The sequence below is a fragment of the Schistocerca piceifrons genome, chromosome X (genome assembly GCF_021461385.2).
Source record: "Schistocerca piceifrons isolate TAMUIC-IGC-003096 chromosome X, iqSchPice1.1, whole genome shotgun sequence".
Classification (NCBI taxonomy): Eukaryota; Metazoa; Arthropoda; class Insecta; order Orthoptera; family Acrididae; genus Schistocerca; species Schistocerca piceifrons.
In genome coordinates this window covers 894020705-894046536 of record NC_060149.1, presented here as the reverse complement: position 1 = coordinate 894046536, position 25832 = coordinate 894020705, and the positions used below count along the sequence as shown (strand labels likewise).

At 40.8% G+C, this 25832-nt stretch overlaps 1 protein-coding gene across 1 annotated transcript in view; it reads left to right on the top strand.

Annotated features, from left to right (window-relative positions):
• The window catches only part of LOC124723098 (histone-lysine N-methyltransferase 2D-like), a gene marked incomplete at its 5' end in the record, with an annotated part of 207295 nt that extends 186566 nt beyond the window's left edge, over positions 1-20729 (top strand). Inside the window, one exon of the mRNA XM_047248276.1 lies at positions 19928-20729. Within this exon, the coding sequence (XP_047104232.1) occupies positions 19928-20564 (637 nt within the window). The remainder of the gene's footprint in view (positions 1-19927) is intronic.
• Positions 20730-25832: the final 5103 nt, after the last annotated feature.

Genomic DNA, 25832 nt, shown 5'->3' with positions numbered 1-25832 from the left:
ACTTCTCTGATCATGCTGTTGTAACAGGATGTGACTTCAGCCTGCCAGGTATAGATTGAATGAGTCATGCTATCAAAACTGGTGCCAGAGATAGGGATTCATGAGACATTATTGTGAATGTCGTGTCCGAAAATTACTTCGAGCAGAATTAGAGAACCAACTCGTGAAGGTGAGGTATTAGACATCCTAGCAACAAATAGACCTGAACTTATCGAACCAGTTAACGTAGAGGAAGATATCAGTGATCATAAGGCTGTGATAGCAACTACTACTACGGGTATTAAAAGGAATGTTCAAAAAGGTAGGAAAATATTTTTACTTAGCGAGAGTGGCCGTATACAAATTGAAGTGCATCTGAGTAGTCAACATCAAATATTCAATGCTGAGAACAAAGATGTGGAGCACAAATGGAAAAAAATGAAAAGCATTGTTCAGTATGCCTTAGACAAGTATGTTGTCAGCAGTGTCTTAAGGGATGGAAAGACGCACCGTGGTTCAACAGCCGTCTTAGAAAACTGCTACGTAACAAAGATAGCTTCATCGCAGATTCAAGATGTCAAAACCTCGCTGACAAACAAAAGCTGAGCGAAGCGAAAATGAGCGTAAGCAGAGCTATGAGATAAGCAAGCATACGGTATGAAAGGTATGATTTTGTCAACTGATCTGAATAAAAATCCCGAGAGGTTTTGATCTTACGTAAAATCAGTAAGCGGTTCGAAATCCTCTATTCATTCACTCAGTGAACTTACTTGCACTGAAACGAAAGATAACAGAGAGAAGGCCGAAATACTGAATTCTGGCTTCGGCAATTGTTACACTGTGGAATGCGGAAGATCCTAACTCGGTCAATCCTTTCAGTCATCGTACGATCGTGGAAATGGCAGATATTGAGCTAACCCTATCGCGCAATTGAAAAGCACCTACAGTTTGGTAGTGGAACGGCCTGAGGACCGGATGAGACACCTGTAACAGCCTACATACGTTATACAAAAGAACTTGCTCCCCTTGTAGAAGCAGTTTATCGCAGATCGCTGGAGTGACGATGGGTACCTACCGACTGGAGAAAAGCACAGGTCATTCCCGTTTTCAAGAAGTGTCGCGGGGCAGATGCACATGCCTGTAATTATAGGCCTATATCGTTGACGTCAGTCTGTTGTAGAATTGTGACACATGTTTTATTCTCAAGAATTATGATGTTTTTGTAGAACAAAAACCTCCTCTGTAAAAATTAACACGGATTCCGCAAACAGCTCGCTCGCTCTGTTTCTCCGTGAAATCCATAGCGCTGTGGACAAGGGCGCTCAGGTTGACGCCGTGTTGCTTGACTTCAGCCGTCCCGCACTGCCGTTTAGTGAAAAAAAAGAGCTTACCGAGTATCGGACCAGGTTTGCAACTGGATTCAAGACTTCTTTGTAGACAGAACTCAACACGCCGCTCTTATCGGAAATAAATCGACAGATGTAAAGATAATTTCTGGATTACGCCGAGGAAAGATGTTTGAACCATTACTATTTACAATTATATAGATGATCTAGTAGAAAGTACTGGTAACTCTTCAAGACTGTTCGCAGATGATGCGGTTTCCTACAAGAAAGTAGCAACGCCAGAACAAAGTAACAATTTGCGGATTGATGTGCAGAGGATTGATAACGGTGTAGGCTCTGGCAGTTGGCCCCGAACGTAAATAAATGTAAAATACTGCGCATGCATAGGAAAAGAAATCCACTAATATACAACAACACTGTTGATGTCAAATTGCTGAAAGCAGTATCTACCGTAAAATATCTACGAGTAACTACACAGAGGGACCATAAGTGGAATGAACACACAAAACAAATAGTAGGAAAAACAGGTGCCAGACAGATTCATATCAAGAATCTTAAGGAAACGTAACTCAACCGAAAAGAAAATGGCTTACAAGGCGCTTGTTCGACAGGTTCTTGACTATTGCTCATGAATCTTGCACCCTTACTAGGTAGGACTGATAGAAGAGATCGGAAAGATGCTACAAAGAGCGGTGCCTTTAGTCATTGTGTCGTTGGGTTGGTGCCATAGCGTTACATAGATGCTCAAGAAACTCCAGCGGCAGGCTCCACGAGAAACTGAGTGCGTCACGAAGAGGTTTACAGAGAGAGTATCACCCGGCAAGAGTCAGACAGCGCATGACTTCCTCCCGAATGCATCTCGCGAAATGACGACGACGAGAAAATTCGAGTAATTAAAAATAATACGGAGGTGTACCGACAGTCATTTCTCCCACGCATCATTCGCGAGTAAGACAAGAAAGGGGGTCAGTTAGTGGTACCAGAAATACTCTCCGCCACATACCACTAGGTGGCTTGCGGGGTATTGATGTAGATGTAGAAACGTGATGACTTGCTGCCTGGTAGCAGTCCTACTCAATCTCTAACGACCAGTGAACTCTTTTGGGGATGACTAAGATTTTGTTACGTGGTGCAGTAACAACAGACTTCTGTTGCCTTTCACAGGTATAATGCCACACATATATGTGCACTACAACGGTGTTCCGTGAATACATAACCTTAAAGATGTAATTCGAATTCTCTATTTTAATTTGTTAATGAAATTACTTTGCTAACGAAAATATGAGCTATATTGCTAAAATACTGACTAGTGAATACATAACTAACCGGCATACTGATTGCAGTGCCAGAGAAACACTACTTCTGCTGGATTCACCCTTCACCCGTACACTGCTGCAGAAAGATGCTGGGAATTTATACTGGCCTTTTGCGTCGTAGAAAATTCTAGTAAATAGTAACATGTTTCTTAATGGTCTTCCAGGTATTTAGCTGCTGAAATTTTCTTTTTTTCTATACTGAAGAGATGAATTTTGCTCTCTCTAGAATTAGAAATACTCTATTTTCTTTGAAAACTCATAAAGCACTGTGCATGTTTGCAAACATCAGTAAAGTACTGTCATTAGCTGATGAAGTAAAATATGTTTAGTTTTGTAGGGCAGGTAGTTCAGAAATCGCAGTGACCGGGCAAAAGTCATGGGATAGTCATCTAAAACCACTTCTTGCCGAAACGTGACCACTCATTGTGTCATAGATTTAACAAGTTTATACGAGACCTGTGGAGAATTATTGAGCCACGCCATTTCAATAGCTGACACATCTATCTGGTTTATGGAATGGACAGATATTTCTGTTTACGCGTGAATATGTTTATGCCTCATTAATGGGATGGGGAAGGGATTAAATTTTTTGACAGCGTCCAACTCGCATCTCATCAGTGCACGAATTTAGACTGTCACTCCTGTACGTAACCACAGTGGCTCATGGGCAAGCAGACTTAATGATTTCATGTTATCTGTGGCAAAACAAGAGCTGGATATGGCCTAAAACGATCACCGTCATGATTATGCTCATGTGGTCGAATTAAGATCTCACGGGTTCAGGTAATGCTCTCCTTGTCCCGTGGCACTCTTATGGATCTCGTACTCGCGCACCCCACGGAAGCTGGTGAAGGGCCCTCTATTCAGTCAGCTGCACATCTGGTGTCTAAAAAAAAGTATTTACGCCCTGAGGCCCAGAGGATGACTCGATGCCGCCAGGGCGCCATGTGATCTTCTGCCTTATGCCGTCATTAGTATGCGGTGTGGAAGAACATGGGGCTAGCACGTCATTCTGCCGGCTTTCTACACTTATGGCCCGCTACTTCTCAGTAGTTCCCGATTTGATCTCATCTCGTTCAAATCCTCTAACCAACCAATCTTAGCAGCGCTGAGATTTGAACCATGTTCTTCGCATGGCAGTAAGACATCTGACCACTCAGCTGTGGAGGTGGAGACATCTGGCAGCTGCTATGTGAAATTTTATAGTACGACAGGAATATCGGCGATCAAATTTCCATCCGGCCATGCAGATATAGGTTTTCTGTCGTTTCCCTAAATCGCTTAGGACGAATGCCGGCTTAGTTCCTCTGAAAGGACACGGCCGATTTCCGTCGTCCATCTTCCTCCGATCTATGGTTGTGCTCTCTCTCTACAGCGGGACATTACAACTTAATCTTTCCTTTTTGTACACAACTTGCGATGACACGTCATCCAATGTTGCTTGTCGACGGTTTGAAACCAATCTCGACAGCAGCTGACGGTCACAGTCACGAAGATGTTGTTGAATCTTTCGTTCCTTCGGCGAGTGACTTGCTGTATTGGTTAAACACTACTCTCCAATTCAGGAAGAACAGAGCTCAAATTCCTGTCCAGCAACCCTGATTTGGAAATTCTCCTCGCTTACTATAACTCGTTTCAGGCACATATTGCGACTAGTTCTTCAACAGAGCACAACCGATGTCCTGCCCTGTCCTCAAGCTCCGTCTGCGATGAGCTCATTGCCCTGTTCCACTCTTTCTTCCTTCAGCACTCTGCCACTGTGGGTGATGATGCCTGCTAGTCCAACATTCACGGCACACACGTGACACTGTGGATCGATGGATGCTCAATGCTCGCACAACTTCGAAGGAAGGTAGTCTCCGCCGAGCAGCAGTCACCGCTGCAGCCCATTACAATTCCTAAACTTTTTGACACAAGCAAATCAGTTTGTCTTCTCTGGATGGCAGCAACCCTCCGAGAGACATTTGTGTATCCACAAACCATTCAGCATCGTATAAAACTGAAAGGGAGCTTCACGGTTGCTATCCCATGACATTTGTCCTGATAGTGTACACAGTTGCACATATGACATGTCGTCCACAGGTCAGACAAGGAAATGACAAGTCGTCAAAGTGTCACCTCCTGGGTCTCGCCTAGGATGACATGAGACTACTGCATTGCTGCAACCTTCCCTACACTCCGCTGTGGGAGAGAGAGGGGAAGTAGGGGGAGGGGCAGAATCTGGAGCAGAGTCACTTGAGTATAATGTCACTGAAGGCATGGGATTTCAAAACGGAACCTGTAGTGTCTAAGCAGAAGCGTGTGCAGAATTATCTTTATTGTTACGCAACATTTTTACAAGATTTCTTCTCCGCGACATGAGTCGTCATTATACCGCACAAAATTCAGAATTTCGTATTACAATTTAAGCTTCGGAATCTTGAGAAGAATAGAAAAAAATAAAGTATAGAGGCATAAGTGTAAGAAACAACACCTTCTTAGACAAAACAGAGTAATTCTGGTGAAATAACGAGACAAACCAACTCCTCTTGCGGCTTATTTCAGAACGGGAATAAAATCGCAGAATTAACTGATACCACTACAAAGGAGAATATCGACTTGATAAACATGTTTTTGAGCCCCTGGTGAAAGCCGACTTTTTAGGATTAAATATCTTTCTCTTCTTTCTTCTTTTAGGAAGTGGGAGGAGTTAGTTTAATAAGAAAGAGAGGTAGCCGTCTGTTCAGTCGAATTATTAATCTAATTTGATGTTATTGCTTTACGATGAACTACAAATAAAACAATTTCAGCGAAGCTCACTTTTATGTCTCCTTACTCACCGTTCCTTGCTTGCTAGCGGTCAACGTTTGCTCGATAGCGACATATTGAGAAACTGGATCACAACCTAAATTTGTGAGTTGTGAAAGAATCTACTGTAGCCTTATCCGTCGTTCACGTTGAGTGCTCTGAGATTGGAGCGCGCCTCCGTCTCCTTACAGATGCATCCCTCCATTGTTCGCGCTCAACTTCCCTAACATGATTCTGCTTGTAGCTACCACTACCGTCGGTGTACCACGTTTGAGTAAAGGTTCTGCTTGTCTATCGTCTTGCTACTTCCTACAGAGCGAGTATTATCGCTTAAAAGCGGTTGATAATGTTATTTTCTTCGCTCGTTACTCATTTATTCGAGTTTCATATTAATTGCTGACATTATGGTCTCTTAACGTTTCGGCTTGCCATTTTTTTCTAATGCAGTATAATTTTCATTTCCCCATTCCAGTTCTGTTCTTGGACTACTTCACCGATCTTCACTTCTTTTTTATTCTTAATTAAAGCACTTTATTCGCTTAGTTGCCATAGATTTCGGTCAGTATTATACCACTTAGTTGATTTGTTATTCCACATGTTAATGCACTGCTGGTTACGAAGTAAAAAGAAGTAAAAATTCATCAAGTTAGAGTTAAATAGATCGCCAGGTAGTAAAAGATTAAGGCTTTGAGACCAGTATAGAGAAAGCACAGACGGGTTATGGATATTAAGTCTTCCTGTTCCATCAGTTCTACGCAAGAAACTTTCATCTACTCTCTCGCCTCATAACATCACAAGCATAGCATTAAAGCCTACACACAAGTATCTTAGTCACCCTCACTATATGGATGAATTCGAGACACCATTTCACAAAGGACTGGTGCCATTGTGCTCGAAGAAGCAAGGAAGGAAGGAAGGACGAAAGACAAACTTAACATCTCGCAGACATCGAGGTCATTACCAACGAATCACTTGCTCAAATGAGCAAGAATTAGTAATGAAATCGCCTGTGTCCTCTTTGGAGGAGGCATTTGGATTTTCGCTTGAAGTAAAGTACGGGAAAGACGTAAAACCTAAATCCGTGTCCTATGCGGTAATCGCTACACTGCCTCGCTGAGAGATGTACAAAGGCTGAAGACAGCCGAACAGCTTTCCGGTACCCAGCCAGCAATGCCACGCCATTTCTACACTTACTGATAGCAACATCATAAAGAGAATGGGGAGTGGCGAGATATCCGTATTTTATTGGCATGTTTTGATGTTAACACTGCTGAGAATCCGACTGCCTGCAGGTACATCTACATTTACAGATACGAGTATACCCTGCGAACCATAGTGAAGTGCATGGCAGAGGCTACATTTGACTGTACCGGTTACTGGGCTTTTCCCCTTTCATTCGCGTATGGAGTGGGGGAAAAATGATCATTTAAATGCTTCTGTGCGTGCTGTAATTCATCTAATCGTATTCTGACGAGCAATGTGTACGGGGGTTGTAGTATGTTTACAGAGTCATTATTGAAAGCTGGATCTTGAAACTCTGACAGTGGACTTTCTCGGGATACTTTCCGCCTATCTTCAAGAGTCTGCCGGTTCAGTTGTTTCAGCACCTCAGTAACACTCTCCCAAGGGTCAAACAATCCTCTGACCGTTCGCCGACGCAGACAGGGTCTCTTCTTCAGACAGTTACCATACAGGGAACAGTGTGCATACGCTACGGCCAGGAGAGCTTCCCTTGGTGGGGCACATATACGGTGTTGATATTAACGAAAACTGGCTTTTATTATTATGGTATACACTGCGCAATAGCGTAAATAAAGTGCCTATTTTATCTGAGGATTAGCTGGTTTCATATGCGGTTTTATGAAGTAGTGCATAAATTTTAATACCGTGCCGTCATTAAATTCTTGGTTATGGTTATTTATCGCCATTGGAAACTTATCCATACTTGGTGAATGTTTATGAGGAGTCCCCTGCCTGACTAAATTCAGACGTGACCACCCTTCTCTTGAATGCGATTGACATGAATGATGTCCCAAACCATGGCGAAAATGGGTGAGACCGTTTTGAACGACCGGCAGTACAGGGCGAGTGAAACAACTGACGCCATAGACATTCCAATAGAAACAGTACAGTACATTTCACACGATAAATTATCTGTAAGAAAGTGTGTAAAAACCTGGAACGAATTTATTGAATACTGATCAAGAACACCGAGAGAGGTGGCGCAGTGCTTAGCACATTGGCATCTCATTCGGGAGGACGATTCAAACCGTCGTTTGGCCATCAGATTTAGGTTTTCCGTCATTTCCCTAAATCGCTCCAGATAATGTGTGTGTGTGTGTGTGTGTGTGTGTGTGTGTGTGTGAAATCTTATGGGACTTAACTGCTAAGGTCATCAGTCCCTAATCTTACACACTACTTAACCTAAATTATCCTAAGGACAAACACACACACCCATGCCCGAGAGAGGACTCGAACCTCCGCCGGGACTAGCCGTACAGCCCATGACTGCAGTGCCCCAGACCGCTCGGCTAATCCCGCGCCGCTCCAGATAAATGCCGGCATGGTTCCTTTGAAAGGGAATGGCCGATTTCCTTCCCCATCATTTACAGAATCCGAGCTTGGCCGTCGTTCCTATGACCTCGATGTCGACTGGACGTTAAACCCAATCTTCCTTGCTACCTGACCAAAAACGAATGTGAAAAAACTTTTCTCATTTATATTTTGACCCTTTATAAAGAATGAAACTGATTCTGTGCGCCGATTTTCTGCTGTGGATAAAAACCAGAAACGAAAAAGCAATGGATACAAGCCGATATCCCCTCACCAAAGAGGAGCCATAAAAATTATGGGCAGTGTTTTATGACTTCCAAAAGCAGTTCCTTATTGATTAACTTGGAAAGAGTAAAACAATAAATGGCGAGTAATACGTAAGTCTTCGGCATTAACTGTGCGGTAAAGACAAAAGACGCCTGAACTGCAAAAGGAAGAAATCATACTTCGTCAGGACTCCTAGAAAGGTGCTTTGGCGCTCACTTTATCACCCTCTGACTTCCTTTGTTTCCTACACGCAAAGAGAGTGGTGACTGGAAAAGAGGTTTTGTATCCAACGAAGGGGTTATGACAGCCTTAGATACAGGTATCTTGCTAACTTTACAAAATCATGTTTTCTGAGATGGAATCTATTCACTCGCAAAAATTTTGTGGAAGTGCATTAATCAAAAGGAAAACTACGTAGAAAAATTAGCGCATTTTTTGACACAGTCCATCATTGCCTAGCACAGAAATTTTCTGTCTCTTAACCATCATTCTTGAAGACGCTGTCCTGGAAAGATGAGGACCCCGCAACATTTATCAGCAAGCGATTGAATTATAACGACATAGTGAAGATCTAATTTAATAATTGAGAATAAAGCTCTGTGAATCGTTAAAATGTGGCCTTAATAACGATGCAACGTTTAAAGGGCCCTCGCCGGCCGCTGTGGCCGAGCGGTTCTAGGGGCTTCAGTCCGGAACCGCGCTGCCGCTACGATCGCAGGTTTGAATCCTGCCTCGGGCATGGATGTGTGTGATGTCCTTAAGTTAGTTAAGTTTAAGTAGTTCTGAGTCTTGGGGACTGATGACCTCAGATGTTAAGTCCCATAGTGCTTAGAGCCATTTGAACCTTTTAAAGTGCCCTCTGTCCCAGGAGTGCGTTGTCATTCTCAATAATTTAGAAGTCAATTATGTAACACCTCATTGTCAGTAAATGTTCGAAATACACTGAACGTCTGGCAAAACAAAATACCAATTAAAATAAAATACGTAGAAAAGATTGGTACATTTTGCAAAGAATTAAGAGGTAACTTAGTCTAAGCCGTCTATGCAGTATAAAAGAAAATTTACAAGTTATGTACTTTAGGAGACTTCTTTTCTAAACAAGAACATCTTATACACACGCAGGCGAAACGTATTCGTGTACTGGTACAGGAATGTACCTACTGTTATTTCTCATTATTTCAGTTATTTTCATGTGCGAAGAAATTGCTCTGAGCACTATGGGACTTAACATCTGAGGTCATCAGTCCCCTAGAACTTAGAACTACATAAACCTAACTAACATAAGGACATCACACACATCCACGCCCGAGGCAGGATTCGAACCTGCGACCATAGCAGTCCCGCGGTTCCGGACTGCAGCGCCTAGAACCGCACGGCCACCGCGGCCGGCTCATGGGCAAAGAAAGGAGCTCATTTTGCTTGCAGTGACTTGTAACTTTTCGCACAAACAAGAACACACTTCACACGACCGACACACTTATACCACTGGGAAAGGTTATTGTGAAGTACTATTCGTACCGGTAATACATAGTTACGAAAGTAACGAATATGAAGTTGGCAGGCTCTCATTGTCAAAGAAAGAAACTGAAAAAAAATATTTTCCAAAATTGCAATGAATGTACCAACTGAAGATGTGAGTAGCTGCTTCAATTCGTGAGCAAGAATGGCTACTTCAGTAACAACGATACTCCATGTTTGCAATTTTTTTGCAGTTTCAGAAGAGCGTTATGGTATTACAGAAACGTTCCGTAGGTAATGGTATGTATCTGTACGATGATGGTACCACCTCTCAAGTGAAATCGTGAGAATGTAAGCTAATCGCAGTTATACTTCTCTGTAAACACAAGATGGATGGATGACTGACAAGTGGCTCGCCGCTGTCAGACTCTATATGACGACGAAAGTCGATAGACGTTCCCTACGATCGAAACTGGGCATATATACGTCATAATAACGTCACGGAGAAGTGTCACGGAGGGAAATCTAGCGTTTCCCGTTACATGGCCGGGAGTGTCACCATTTCTATTTCACTGCCATGACTTACGTCATGGTGGAGGGTCATGACAACTTGGTAGTAGTTGTACAGTATCTACTGCTCTCCAAGTGCTCCACATCGACCAGTCTGCTCTTTTAAACCGTGACCAACATTTTGTCCTGTAACATTATTTGTCATTTTTGAGTTTATAAAATACTTCAGGCAATAATGGTGTCATTTCTTTCGACTGCCTGATAGCATGTTATGTTAGTTTGTCCTTTTAGGTTCATGCAAAAACACAGTATCAAAATAAAGGTCAGATTCATACTGAAATGAAATGTCGTGTGGCGAGGGCCTCCCGTCGGGTAGATCAGTCGCCTGGTGCAAGTCTTTTGAGCTGGCGCCACTTCGGCGATGGGGATGAGATGATGATGAGGACAACACAACACCCAGTCCCTGAGAGGAGAAAATCTACGACCCAGCCGGGAATCTAACATGGGCCCCTTAGCACGGCGTTCCGTCGTGCTTGACCACTCATCTATGGGGCGGACAGAATCACACTTAAATACTATTAATATTCGCTGGAGATATCTTTATATTCTGGGAACAGAACAATAGTTTCTATGGTTGCACATGCGAATTTGAGAGTGTACTCATTCTCGCATTTTACAAACAGTAATCGCGTCTTGAGGATGATATGCCCAGTCGCTCCAGCTGGATCTTCCATGGGAGTTAAATTTAATTTGTTTTACGATTAAGGCTACTCGACAATACAGCGCGATATTGTACGCGCAGTAATCTTCGCTTCTATTTTTACAAACTATAACTTCAAAGGCTTCCCGAGTATTCTAGATTTTTAATATGTTATTTTAGTGAGCAGTCATTGGTTGCTGTAGTTTATAATAATAACGAAAATTTAATTGTAACGTAGAGTGCATCTACCTTCTAATTAGTCCACCTGCTTAGCTGAGTGGTGACGCGTTTGCCTACCATACAGTGGGTCTGGGTTCCATTCCCGGCTAGCTTGGAGATTTTCTCCGCTCGTGGACTGCGTGTTGTGTTGTCCTCATCATCGCCGACGCGCAATTCGCCCAATGTGGGGACAGCTGAAAGAAGACTTGCAGCCCGGCGGCAGGGCTGGGGCCTCCCGATCAACAATGCCACACAATCGTTTCATTTTTTACCTTCTAATTTTCTCGTGTTAATGGTAACTGAAGCGATATACTAGCTGCTGCTCTCCTGTTGCATTAATAGCAGCTAAATTAGAGCTTCCTCGCCAGCAGCGATTAGCGCGATTCTTGTCTCTGATGAAGCAGGAGATTCGTTGCTGCAAGACACCGAAGACATTGGTCACCCATTGGCACTCAGCAGCCTTAAACGTGTCACACAGGGACCGAGACACGCCAGTTATATTAACTGAAATAGGGCTAAAGTCCGCCAGAAAAGTAACCTCGTGTCCGCGGTGCAGGATTTGGTGGTTCATTGTTTTGCTGAACGACGAGGTCTTCGTCAGCGGTGGATGTTTGGACCATCAGGTCCTGAAGCTGCCTGTGAGGGGCGACGTAAAACGCACCAGTGGTCTCATTCTACCCCACTTTTAAAAACTTCACACTCAGTGATATCCTCACAATCTCGAACTTCACCGTACTGGTGAGCAGAATCCTTAGAGCCGTATGTTTTCAACGCTCTCCTACCTTTCGATGAAGTGTATTGCCAATTATCGCAATTTACCAGGCCAAACGACTTTCTTCCATGCGCCGGGCAACTAGTTTCACTGTTCTAAAAGCCATGTTAATGTCTATACGCTCTGTGATGGGTACGTAGTTCAGACACTGATGTGTGATGAGGGTTTCTGCATCCGATAGCGCGGTAGGGTTCGAGGTGATAAGCTGTGTATAACTGTGGTGAAAAGACTTATCTCCAGCGTGACAACCATGTTTAATCGAATGGAACCTCGTTCTTCAGAACATCAGTAAATATCAGCCTCTTTCCTTCTTTCATTTTTGCATTATTCGCAATGTTTTTCATTTGTTCTAAAATTCGATCTGTATCATGTACACACAATTCATGCGAAAGAAAATTCTTTTATTTAGACAACCCAAAAATATCATGTGATGTACTCAGAAAATTTGGAACACTCACCTTATATTCTCAGACATTTATTGCATTAGTTGCTGTTTCTTCCACTGTAGGTTAAGTCCTAAACAAGAACGTGCTACTTTTGTTGAGTCAATAAATACGACCGAAAAATTGAGTTTCCGTTGATAATATGAATCGTAAATCATTACTAATTCTGTGTACAGCATAATAATGAAACTGAAAAATCTTGAAATCAAAGTATGGGTGACAGTTCTTCCAATGTACTTACGCCCTGCAGTGAACAAAATTTGTTTACTTTTTTTCCGATTGCACTATGAAGCAGCTTACTTTGTAGAATGATAGTTGTGTAATTTATTTTCGGCTCACTGCTGCAACAATATCATCTGCAGAGAATACAAAGTAATTAATCTGCCTTTCTGTGGAACTGATAACGAAAAGAAAGTTACTAATTTGAACAAGGACAAACTTCAAGGGATATAAGTTGTACCTGCCATTGTGTTACAGTGATGTCACTGATCCTCACCGATCCCCGGTGGGTGTCAGCTTCAAAACTACCACGGTGAGCAGGTGATACGGTTAAGAGCAGGATATAGGGGCTGCTGGAGTGGAAGGCTGAGCAACAAATTGAGGATACAATATAAAATTTAATTTATTACGCAAGAAAATTCATGTGAGGTACTGGTAACAACATATTGACACATAACTTGTTCAATTTAAATGCACATCAGCTGATTTACCATGAATCATCGACAAGTTATCTAATATCAAACAATCTGCAAATATGAGATTTAAACCTTTCCCAAATTTTTAATGGTTGTAAAATGTTATTACGAAACACAGAAAATTACCAAACTGGCCACTGTATTTAAGCTTTATATAACCTAATGGGCACAATGGCTTGCAGGAAATAATGACGTCAAGCGGTTTCCAAAACAGTTTAACACTCAACAGTAGTGAGTAAGAGAAAAGGACAAAAAACAAACACACACGGCACTTACAATTAGCCTTGAATTATTCCTAACTGTGGTTAAGATTGAATTAATTTTAATCGAACAGGTAAACAGTGGTGCCACAGTAAACTTGAATCTTATTTGACTAGTGTGGCAATTTGAGCGACCCTTAACTGACGTAAGTTCAGTAACAAACTGAAATGCAATTTAAAGACACTCAAGTAAGGGCATTGTGAAACACTTCGTCAACAATTTAAGCAAACACGCCCACATAGGCACTCCAGTTCATACGTAAATCAACCAGGGCACAAGTCAGTATGTCGATACGCGACGTGAGAACACACTGCTCAGCAGCGCAAGTCAGAATACGACACAAAGAATTCTCGCTGTAAATCCACCGAATTAAGATGCACCAAACTAACAGCTCACTTTTAACAATATTAATCCAAATGCCGCTAATAAGGTAATGGCCAGAATAGCACCAGCCCGTAGCCACAGCATGAGGAAGGTTGAACTCGTGAACAGAACGAACGACAGCGAGTCACACTGCAGCACCTCCAGTTCCGCTGCTGGACCGGCCCCACTCACGCCACTTGCTGACGCGACTTGGCCATCTTCCGGCATCTCTCCGTCTAGGCCCGCCCGTCTCTCATACGGCACAGCAGGAGTACTCAACACATCCTAAAATCCTTCCAATAAAGCCGTAGAATTCACTACTTCGATGTTTTCTCCTTTTTTACGCCATTATATCTGATATCGTTGGAACTCATGAGATACAATGGATAAGGAAAAACCAGAGTTTTAGATTAGCACGTATTAGGTGCACACCATTAAACGTTACATGATGTTTGATAATCACAACCCGCAAAAGTGCACTGAATAGTTCTCTAAATAATCGTGAGCCGCTAATTACTTGCCTGACACCTTGTACGTCCATATTGATTGCTGCAATTGTTTCACTCTGTGCAATTGCCGCTTCTCTCAGTCGTTAAGCGAAGGCCGTCGACCACTGCATTGTCCGTGCTAACAAGTAATGCCTGAAATTTTGTATTCTCGGTACACTCTTGACTCTGTGGAACTCGGAATATTGAATTCCCTAACAATTTGCGAAATGAAATGCCCCAGGCGTCTAAATCCAAGTCAAACTACGCGCTCACAGTATGCTAATTCTCGTCGTGCGGCTATAATCGCGACGGAAACGTTTTCACACATGAATCACCTGCTTACAAGTGACAGCTCCTTGCTCGCTGTCCGCAGCTCGTGGTCGAGCGTAGCGTTCTCGCTTCCCACGCCCAGGTTCCCGGGTTCGATTCCCGGCGGGGTCAGGGATTTTCTCTGCCTCGTGATGACTGGGTGTTGTGTGCTGTCCTTAGGTTAGTTAGGTTTAAGTAGTTCTAAGTTCTAGGGGCCATTTGAACCATTTGAATCCTTGCTCGCTCGCTGAAAAACACTGGCTACTTAAGCTAGGTGTATAGGCAGCGTAAGCAGCTTGGACGCTGTTCCTGCTTGGACCTAATTGGTTGACTGTGGGGCCTAGCAGTTCAAGTTGGCAGTGAGCGTCTCTGGCTTTAGAGACGCTCTGTGTGACGTCATCGGTACTGTGGGAGAAATTATTCCCGCAGCAGGTCGGGAAGTGACTGCTCCACTATACCACACTACACGTTTCCTTAGTTTATGTTGACTGAACAAATACTCGGGGGTAACTACGCAGTCCGGACGGCACAGTGCAGCACTTCGTTTTAGATTGTGTTCGTATTACAAATGCGATTGAATCTTAAATGAATAGAAGTGAGTAATACCTTACATCCATCACCGACCGAATAACGTTTTTCTCTGGAAACTTTCATTTTGACTATTTCACACGAGTAGTTCAACTTCTATTTCGGCTTGAACAGTTCCTAGAATTGTCAAAGAACATCTCGTGACTGAATGTAGTTCCCTTACAATGGTGATCCTCCATACAGTACTTCGTTGTTCGTTATAAGCACCAGTATTGGATTATTACGGACGTTCCAGTGTTTTGACCACCTATCGCTTAAAATCTCTTTTTTAGGTAAGATACGAAGGACACAGTCGATGAGACACCAAGAGAGATTCAAAAAGAGGAAATTGCCGGCGTTGTTGAAGCTGCAGTGAATATTGTTGAAACTCATGGCCATTTTGAGCATGTTAAACACCCATGTTCCACTTGAACAGTTTCAGCAACACCACTAGAACGGAGTGAGTTCCATCATAAGACAGTCTTAATATTATCTCACATCTTTAATACTCATTCCATAACCCTGCAACTGCGATTCTGTATCTGTGAAAAAGTCGGCACGTGAAAAGTATATGTTTTAGTACTTCTATCCACACTGACAATTTATAAATGAATCTTATTCACAACCTGTTCAAATTAATTTCTAACATCCACCCAGTAGCTTCTGTTTCTTTTTTTTAATACGAAAAGGCGGAAGATACCGGTAAGATAATGCAAGAAAGGTCGAAGGTGTTATTTACTTTACTATCCGTAGACACTGTAAATCTATGAATGTTGTCATTTTGTGTACAATATAATTACAATTACATGTATTGGCACATTTATATATATTTACAAGTACGCTACATGTAAATAGACATCCTAATACTTAAACCATTTACATAGGTGGTCCCATCAGTTTCATACAGTTTTATTAAGATAATCGTTTTAAGCTAAGGTACTGCCAAATTGTTTGGCTTTGCTAAAACTTTAAGGAAATATCTCCAAGCGAAGATCTGTTTGAAAGCGCAGCAATCTGAAACCACCCTTGAATGATCAAACAGTTTCTCAAATTTTGCTGATTACCATATAATTGGCTGTATATAGTGCTGTTTGACGTGTTTACCGAGCGAGGTGGCGCAGTGGTTAGCACACAGGACTCGCATTCGGGAAGACGACGGTTCAATCCCGGCTCCAGCCATCCTGATTTAGGTTTTCCGTGATTTCCCTAAATCGCTTCAGGCAAATGCCGGGATGGTTCCTTTGAAAGGGCACGGCCGATTTCCTTCCCCATCCTTCCCTCACCCGAGCTTGCGCTCCGTCTCTAATGACCTCGTTGTCGACGGGACGTTAAACACTAATCTCCTCCTCCTCCTCCTCCTTTGACGTGTTTGCCAAACATATATCGTGTCTGAAATTCTTTCCAGAAATTTTTATTGACGGAAAATTTTACGTTGTTTTGTATAGATTTTTCACCGCACAACTTTAGTGAAAAATGGTTTTATTGCAATTTGTTTCACTGTATCGTGGGTTTCCACAACTATGGAAACTACGATCAAGCATAAAAAAGAAATAGCACTGACAGCTCCTAAAATGGTGGCAATATCGCTGCTTTCCCAGTTATCTATTAAATGGGAAGAGGTAAGGAAGTAAATTAGTATTCTACCCATAACATATACGCGGGAGTTCAGTGGAATAAAAAAATCGAATTTGTCCTGTTCTTCCTATGTGGATTATATTTTCCCACGTTGTGGTATCTTAATTAACTAGCATTAGAGGACCAAGTAGAAGAGAATAAACTTTCGCATACATGTGTCTTCTTTGTCAATCTGAGGGCGAAGTAACACTAGGTAAATTATTAAAAGTTTCACTGTCCATCCGCAGAAAGTTGATGTAAACATCAGGTTCACCGGACGACATTTCCTTTGACAGGTTTTCATGTCTGTATTTGTCTCCCATTGTCCATCCGCAGAAAGTTGATGTAAACATCAGGTTCACCGGACGACATTTCCTTTGACAGGTTTTCTTGTCTGTATTTGTCTCCCATTGTAAACCATTCCCTGGACAGGCGTCTTGTTTTCTTTTTCTTCGTTAAATGCAGTGCCCGAGTCAATGTTAGAAATGCTTTATCTACGTTTGTAGTCAGTCCTACTAGTGTCAAAATACAGCATACATGAAAAGTGTCTGTTTCAACAGTAAGGTTAAACTGATAAACTTCGCTGGCACGTGTAAGGGCTTGTTTCACAGATCCGTGGCTAGAAGAGACAGAATTTGACAAAGAAATTTGCTCTTTTACGAGGGCCTTAACAATTTGTTTAAAGTTTCATTTTCCATTCGAAGAAAGTTAATATAATCATCAGCTACTGAGATTAATACTTCATGTAGCTGATTTTCACGGGTAAATCCCTCTCCCATCTGAAGCCATTCCCGGACAAGCGTCCTGTTTTCTTTTTCTTCTTTAAACACAGTGCCAGAAATGCTTTGTCTGCATTTGTACAGTTCTCACTACCGCCAAAATACACACGAACATGAACAGCATCTGCTTCAAAGTGAAGTTGAGCTGACAAGCTTCGTTTATATGTGTACGGGATTGTTTGGAAAATCTGAGGCTAGACGACGGCCAATTTGACAAACAAGTCTGCTCTTTTTGCGGGGTCGTTCAACGTTGGACAGTGTCTGAAAAGACCACACCATTAATCACATTATATGCCTAGAAACCTAACAAAATTTAACTGTCTCGTATCGCCATGAGCCTGTGCACTCACTAACGTATCTTAACATTGTCTGCAATGACCTACTGTAGCTCCCCAGTTCAGCATAGCGTCTTCAGGATGATTTTATGTAAGTCCTGAAATACTCTCCGTAACACATGGAATTTTTGTTTCACTTTTAGCACCGAGATCCCTATATGAGAAGCTACCAATTTATTATCCAAAAGTTCTACAGGCATCCAATCGTCGATTCAAAGAGTTTCTTTCTACCAATTATATATACCAAGGTTCCCTGAGTGCCAGTTGTATAGTCCTCGTTCATTTATTAATAGCGTAACGTGCCATACGGCCTACTCCAGTGACGACTCGAACAGTCCTTTGCACTTCTGAAGTCTCGTCACTTTTTCCAACTTGACCTGGATTATATACGGAGAACCAATGCTTAACACTGTCATGCTACAATGTAATTCTCACGCATATAAAATATACCTTTCCCTACTTCTTCAAATGTGCTTCATCTCTCTTAATTTAGCATTTGCCTGGTCGTCCCTTTTATATCACCTCGAAATGTCACTGTATTTTTTTGCGCCACAGATACAGTGAGCTATCACTGATCATATACTGAAACGGAAATGGTAATTTTAACCTGCTTCTTCGCGTTAAGTTAAATGTTTTTAAAACTGGGGTGAGCTACCGTCTGTTTCGCAAGTCACTGATTCACTCCACTCATTCATAACGATTTACCGGTGGGCTACATTTCTGCAAACGACAGAAAAATATATAAACAATGTTTGAGCCAAGGTTCTTACTTGCCCCCGATTATATGCAAATGAATATAGCCAAAATATGAACTACCAGTGTTAGCATTATATTACCTTTTGGAACCATACTAGTTTTGTTAAATTATAAAACTATGTGGCTGGCTCCGCCTTCTGTCCCAGCTGTAATCAGTAGCGTAATTTTTTTGAAGAATGTATAGATTCGACATTCTGAATACCGGTAGCTTAATCCTGATGGAAAGAAGATTGTTATGCTTCATATGGTTCGATACTCCTGATAGTTGCTTGCCAAGATAAGACGTAAATGTATATCTGCCAGGTTCCAGATGGGCAAAGATACGCTTACGGTAATATTATTGTAAGACATAGTTGACCGGTTCCAGGAATTCAACTTTTAAAATACTGTCATTTCCAGAAAGTGAGACAGATTTACCTTCTGTATTATTAGATAAACCTAGTATAAATATTTGAGTTTTGTGTTGTATTAGAAAGGAAAATTAGTAAAAGTCTACTTCTAAGATGCTGTCAGTTTCGAGAAATGTGACAGATTCAATTCCTGTACCATTAGATAATCACAACAGAAGGAATTGAGTTTTGGGCTGTATCACAAAAGTAGTGATTCTCCAACAGAAAGAGGTTCCTACTCAATGGTCTGAAGATGACCACAGTAGAGGTCGAAACCGGTCACCTTGATAAATAAATCGTGATCGAGACTGTTTTTAATAGTAAATATTTGTATCACAAAAGATAACTAATGGAAGTATCTTCAAGATCGTTTTGACGTATTCTAAAAAGGAGTTATACTGTCAAACTTTCCTCAGGAATTCGTGACACATTGTTAATCTCCCTTCCAGAGTTCGTACTTTCGTGCTAGGTAAGATCATATCCAGTAAACAGATGCTGACAATTGAGTAGCCGCAGTTTCAGATTCCACAAATCCAAAGCATTACGAGCCATTCACGTTTCACAAACTGGCAGGGGATCCTGCCACCAAACTAGAACTAATTTCTTCTTTCAGACGTATTCCCATTTTTCTTTCACGATGTGTGACACTTTATCTTCGGCGTAGCTGTTACGTACGTGGGACTAAGGCTCGAGCTGAATAATGTAGCATCACGTTTGGGTGGAGGTTGTCAAACTTGGTAAAGGAATGTAGCGTGCTCCTGCGAAAAAACACGAGGGAGTCGAGGAGCTTCGTGTCTCCTTCTAATCGAGGCATCAAAAATTACGGTATTACTCAATAGGTTTATAATTTGCCTCAGGGCTTCGTCATACAGTCTGGTGGCTCGGAACTGTATGCACCCAACCTCCCTTGCCGAACAGGATTTGAACCGGTTACACCCCGGTCTAGCACCACCGTACTGACGTGTGCCGTGTGGAGCAGCCTGCGGCACGAGTAGTGAATGGAAACTGGCCGTTTGCACAGGTACAGCCTGCGGCGGTCGAGCGACGGGCTGGATGTGCGCCGCCGCCACGACAGCCGCAAACACCGCAAGCCGCGCTCGTGGCACCCTTCGCCCTACGGCAGTGACGACGATGACGACCAGCTGACGCGCGAAGAGAAGAAGGCCAAGATCAAAGCGGAGATAGCGCGCCGCCGGCAGCAAATTGAAGAGAACGCGCGCCTCCACGAAGAACTGTTGCGCTTGGCACGCCTCCGCGAAAGTGCCGAGCTGGGGTTCACGCCGCACTCGGGGCCGGAAGCCGGCCGCGGCGGCTACGGAACTTCGAGTGTGCTCAAGTCCATAGACGAACTGCTGCTGTCCGGCCGTGGGCTGCATTTCGACTACCGAGCACACTCTCCCCGGCGCACGGAAGAGGACCGCTCCATGGATCGGATAGCGTCCACCTTCCGCACTGACGACTACACGTCCGGCGTGTACGAGCGCCTGTCCGACTTCTCGCCGTTGACGGACTTCACCCCGCATGCAATGCCTCTCCTCCCGGACATGCCCACTCGGTCACGTAAGCTGCTGGAGGACTTAGGCAGTTCTCCCATCACCGAGTCCGTGCTCGCGCTGCCACAGAAAGGCAAGTATGGCTCCAGACTCTACGCCAAATAATTTTCGTTCGCATTTTTCTTCTGATAAACGTGTACTTCGTTTCAATTATTCTCGATACTCCAAAGAATCTCTCCTACGGTAACTTTCCAGTATTTTCCATTCCGCTTTCCTATCTCTCGTACACTGTCGTCATCGAGGCGACCGAGTTTACTGAAGGCGTGAAACGTCGAGCACTTAGTAGCTAATGAAATAACGTATCCTAAGTACAGCTTACAAAAGTACTCTAGCTAAATTACAAATTCTTCCTCAATGATTGCCTTCTTCTGAATGCGGTGTCCATTTGCGAGAAACCTTTCCGTGATACCTAGCCGATTTCGTGTGTGCCTTAATGGTAATTCGGCTGGCAATGTGTTTTTTATATATATATATATATATATATATATATATATATATATATATATATATATATATATATGAAAGTGTTAGAGTAATGTTTTTTTTTTCTTCGAAGTTCGGAACGCTTGTAAATGTTATGTCACCTCATACCCACATTCTTTCCCGCATGCTTCACTGCTTATCACTAAACACTGTTCTCGTGACAGTGGTACTGCAAATTTGGAACTCGTATAAAGACTTTAGAATGTTACCTTTCTTATTTGGTATTTATTTCTGGCTCCGGTGTGGTCGTCCGACCCGTTGCATCCTGTCACGTGTTGACCGATGTCCGATGTCGACCTCGATATAAGAGTGAGGAGTCCCGTTTTCGGTGGTGAACATTTACCCACTGTTATCTGTAATTAGCCACCCTATTATGAGATGCACCCGTAACAGTCGTGAGGCAAATAAAGGAAAATGTAGTGTCACATACATAAATAATTGTGAAGTTACCACTTGCAGAAGCAAATGAACCACTTGAAACACTGTTTCCGTAATCGAAATAGTCAGACAGGCTTAGTGTTAAGGTCTAAAAGTGGTAAACTGTCATATGTGTAACATACTTCCATACACTGTTTAGTATTTCCTTCCAAACACATTCAAAACACGAGTCGTTTGTATGTACGGCTTAAAGCCGGAACACTTTTTAAGTGACGAAAGTGTTTCTCCAAATTTGTTGGTTGTATTAAGAAATATATACGCAAGTGGGATAGCTATAATACAGTGACCCAAAATGTTATCCTATATGTGTAAGTATTGCAACGTGCTTCTGCTGCATGCTAAATAAACGTGTCTGTCTCAATAATCTGTATCTCTAAGAGGAACATTCATTTATATTCGTACATATATCTCATAAATAGACTTATCGACGCTCAAATTTCAGTCACACACTGAAATAATTATAAAAAATATTAAAGTAGGAAAATTCATTACTTCCCTCGATATTATTGTTGCATATACGCATGAATGTGTGTTTCACTCTTGTGCCCACTTCTTTTAGTGAAATATGTAACAATTGTGAGAAGCTGTGCTGAGGAATGAGATGCAACTTGTTTATTTGTTTCTGTGCATCATTTTAGCAACTCAGTATTTCTTATTTCTCAAATATGTTTTAGTTGTAGACATGTTACTGAATTGTTGATAAGCAGTTGGAGCATGTTAAATACATCAGTACATTAGATAAATTTTATTAAAGTATTAAAGTAAACCAAAACCAAAAGAACAATCTAAAATATTACTAACATGTAACCTTGCCAAAGCTATGCATGTACTGGTTGCCAAAAGTATGAATGAAATGCAGAATGTTAGGGTTTTCAAATGCTTTAGTGTTCTATGTGGTTCTCTGTGGAAGGCACAGAATGAATGGAAATATTTTGCATATATCTAATGTTAACAATTTTTTTGTTAATTCAGTGAATGTTGAAAATTAGAGATTGGTCAAAAGCAATTCCTCTCAAATCCATAATGGAAATTGATCCTTTTCATTATTCAATCATAATGAGAGATCACACCTGATAAAGTGTTTCTTGAAATTGGTGTTACTAATATATTGTTGAAATAAATTATTCAAAATTCATGTTTCTTATCTCTCAAACACAATAATGAGTTTTAAATTTTTGAATCACCATCTGAATATAAGTATTCTAGTACAGTTAATAAAAGATCAGTATGGTGAAGTCTTCTAAAACTCCATTAAAGCTACATTATATTGAAAGATTGCTTCATCTTTGGTGAAGCTTTGGAGATTACCTTCGTTCTGCTTCAGTTCTGTAAAGAGATAGTTACTGGTCCTTTTTACAATTGATGAGCAAACCTTAATGTGTCCTGTTGATGGTCTTGGCTTCCAGAAAGAAACTATAGAGTCAAAATTTGAAATAGGAGTGTGAAAACAGTGGATTTAAATTTATATGATTCATAAACAAATGTAAAGCATTTAATTCATATTTTGCATGTTGCTCCTTGACAGTATATAAGCTGAGCTTAACAGCTGAAGAACTCTTTCTTGAAACATAAATTTAGAGATCTACTGCCACTGTACCTGGATGTTTCTTGTAGTAATAATATATCACCTGTGGATTCAACGTACTATACTAATGCTCATAAAGAAGGAAAACACTAAACATAAGGATTACAGTTTGTGGCATAGGACACTTCTAAGTAACACATTTGTTTGCTTTTCAGAACTGTCATAAAATGTTTAAAGTGAAAGAAACTGTTGCAGTTAGTGGGAACTAATGGTTATTGTCAAAATGATATATTCTGCTTTTGAAGAATATTGTGTGTAAACATTGTTGCATATTGTATTGTGGCATGGGCAGAGGTAGAAGCCAAATTAAACTGCTTGAAGTATAGATTCAGTACCTTAAAGACAAGAAATTAAATACAATTTCACTGTTTTTTGTAAGTCACAAATAGCTTAATTCATTAAAATTGGTATTTACAGTAATTTTTTCTTAGACCTTTAGTTATCCAGAAGGACGTTTTGTTCATAATGATATGCCACAATTCAGTTTGCACAATTTCTTGAGCTATGGAGCATTTGTCTTCATAATAATGACTGTAAAAGTATACATGTTTATATCACCATCTGAGTAAGGTGAGATAGAAATGATGACTGCTGCTTTTACAATTGGCATTATTTTGCGGTAAGAAACCTTCATCTGAAGTTTAACTCTCAGTCATCAAGCTAACTAACACTAAGTTTTATTACACACTGCACTCACAAAATTAACTCAGTTTACACAGTCACAAGATGATGATTTGTCAGATGTTCCCATAACCCATTACATTTCAAGAAACAAACTTTAGCATTTTGCCTTTCATATAGAAGAGATAAAAGTATAAATTGTTTTGCTCTGAGATTTTGTGACAAATGCATGATTTGAAAAAATCAAGAAGATTGAATGTGATATTTGCTGCTGCTTACATGTTTCATGATTCTCATTGTACTGTGACTGATATTATAGCACTTCATTCATGATTACTGAAAGTCACTTTAATATCTGTTTGGCCACAAATTAGTTCAGTGCTTTCACTGCTGGCAATTTTTTCGGTGTATGTAATAGGTATCAGTTCACCACTTGTGAATTCTGGTTGCCAATTACATGATCTACACTATTATATGTTACTGTCCTATATGGTATCTAATTATCATTTTGTAAAATGATACAGGTTCACATTTTTACCCCTCTGTGCTGTGTCCCAGACTTTACTTACTATTCTGGTTTTGGAATGAGTAATACAAAACCGAAACAGTAACTTGTGATATTACTAAACAAATACGTCTGCTTCAATATTAAACATGTTCTTTATTTCTTTTATTCAATGTTTGTTTACTTTCCAATTATTTGTGTCATGTTTATCTTTTGTTCCCTTACCCATCAATCACCGACTTCAAACCTAATAAGCCTACCAGTAACTATAGAAGTCCTGATTTACACTGAAAAATCTACCAATGAAATAATGTTTATGTTGCTTTTATGTATGATAGATACTATAGTACTAATGCTTTCAATAGCAAAGATTTCTTGCTGAATTTAGTTTTTAACACAGAAGCAGGATCAACATCCAGTTCACCCTCTTGCTCATTGGTGCCACATACAATTAATCAATTATTTAAATCTTAACAGTGAATTTGTATCTCTCTCTCTACTGAGTTTATTGAAGCTGTGTTCCTTGCCTTCATTAATGAGGGCTTTTTTCTAATTCCTCAGTGATGTTTCATCTCAGGATGTGTAAACTCAGTATCTGAATTTATCCATGATATCAGTGTCTTTACATTACTTCTATCATTCTTCTTTCAATTGGCATATGTTATGAAACTACAGAGGAAAGTATGCAATTGTAAAATAACTATCCTATGAGATGTTAAAAGATGTTTATCTGTGATCATATACATCAGTGTCTTAAACTGAAATTTGATTCTTCCAGGTATTTCTGTAATAATTAACTTTTCTCTTCTTTGTTTCTCTGTGAATCAAAATAAATGTTGAACTTGTGCACAGAAATTTCTACTCAGAAGAGGCTGATACCAATCCTAATTCAGACAATGTAGTCATGTAAAATATAGGATCACAGACATTACCTTCCAACGGAATGATGACCCATTAAAACTTCCAGCATCTATAAAAAAACCTCCTACAGTATCATCACAAGTAATAAATGGTTTTTCCACAACTTTATCCCTATCTGTCACTTAAACAAGTAAAACAAACTCATGTAGTGTGTCATAGAGCCAGACACTACTGTTGTGGTTATATTTAGTAATGCTACCACTGCTGTTACTATGTGTTTCCACACCTCCACTGCTGCTGTCATCAGTAGCATCTGTGTTGTGAAAAAAAAATATTTATTACTATGTAGTTCTGTGAATAAAAAATTTTAACTTCGAAAATATAATTGATTTTCTCGAGTTTGTTGGAGACTTCTCAGTCTACCTGAAATACTGTGTGATACTGCACTTCTTTTAGTCTTCACTAATGAATATTATATTCACACGAATTTAGATACTTCCTAGTATCTTCCTGGAACAACAAGAAAGTAATTATGGATAGTAAACATCAATTAATAAAACTTCATTGGTATTTAATGATTTGATCTTTGACTAGCTCTCTTGTGAATCCTAATCTTTCATGAAAAATATAATTATGAAAATATATGTAATTTACAAATACATTTCCTGATTTTTATACATGGAAATTGGATTAAAGCTGAAATCTTCTGCAAGATACTCCATCAGATGCAGTATTTTTCTTCATTCTTGGTTGTTTCTTTAGAGTGATACAACATTGTTCTTTACCTCAGTAAATTACACATTTCAAATTCCATTTGAAGACATTGAACTGTGATCTAGATATTGGTCTAGTACGTTCTTCTCCAAGATTATATGAACCA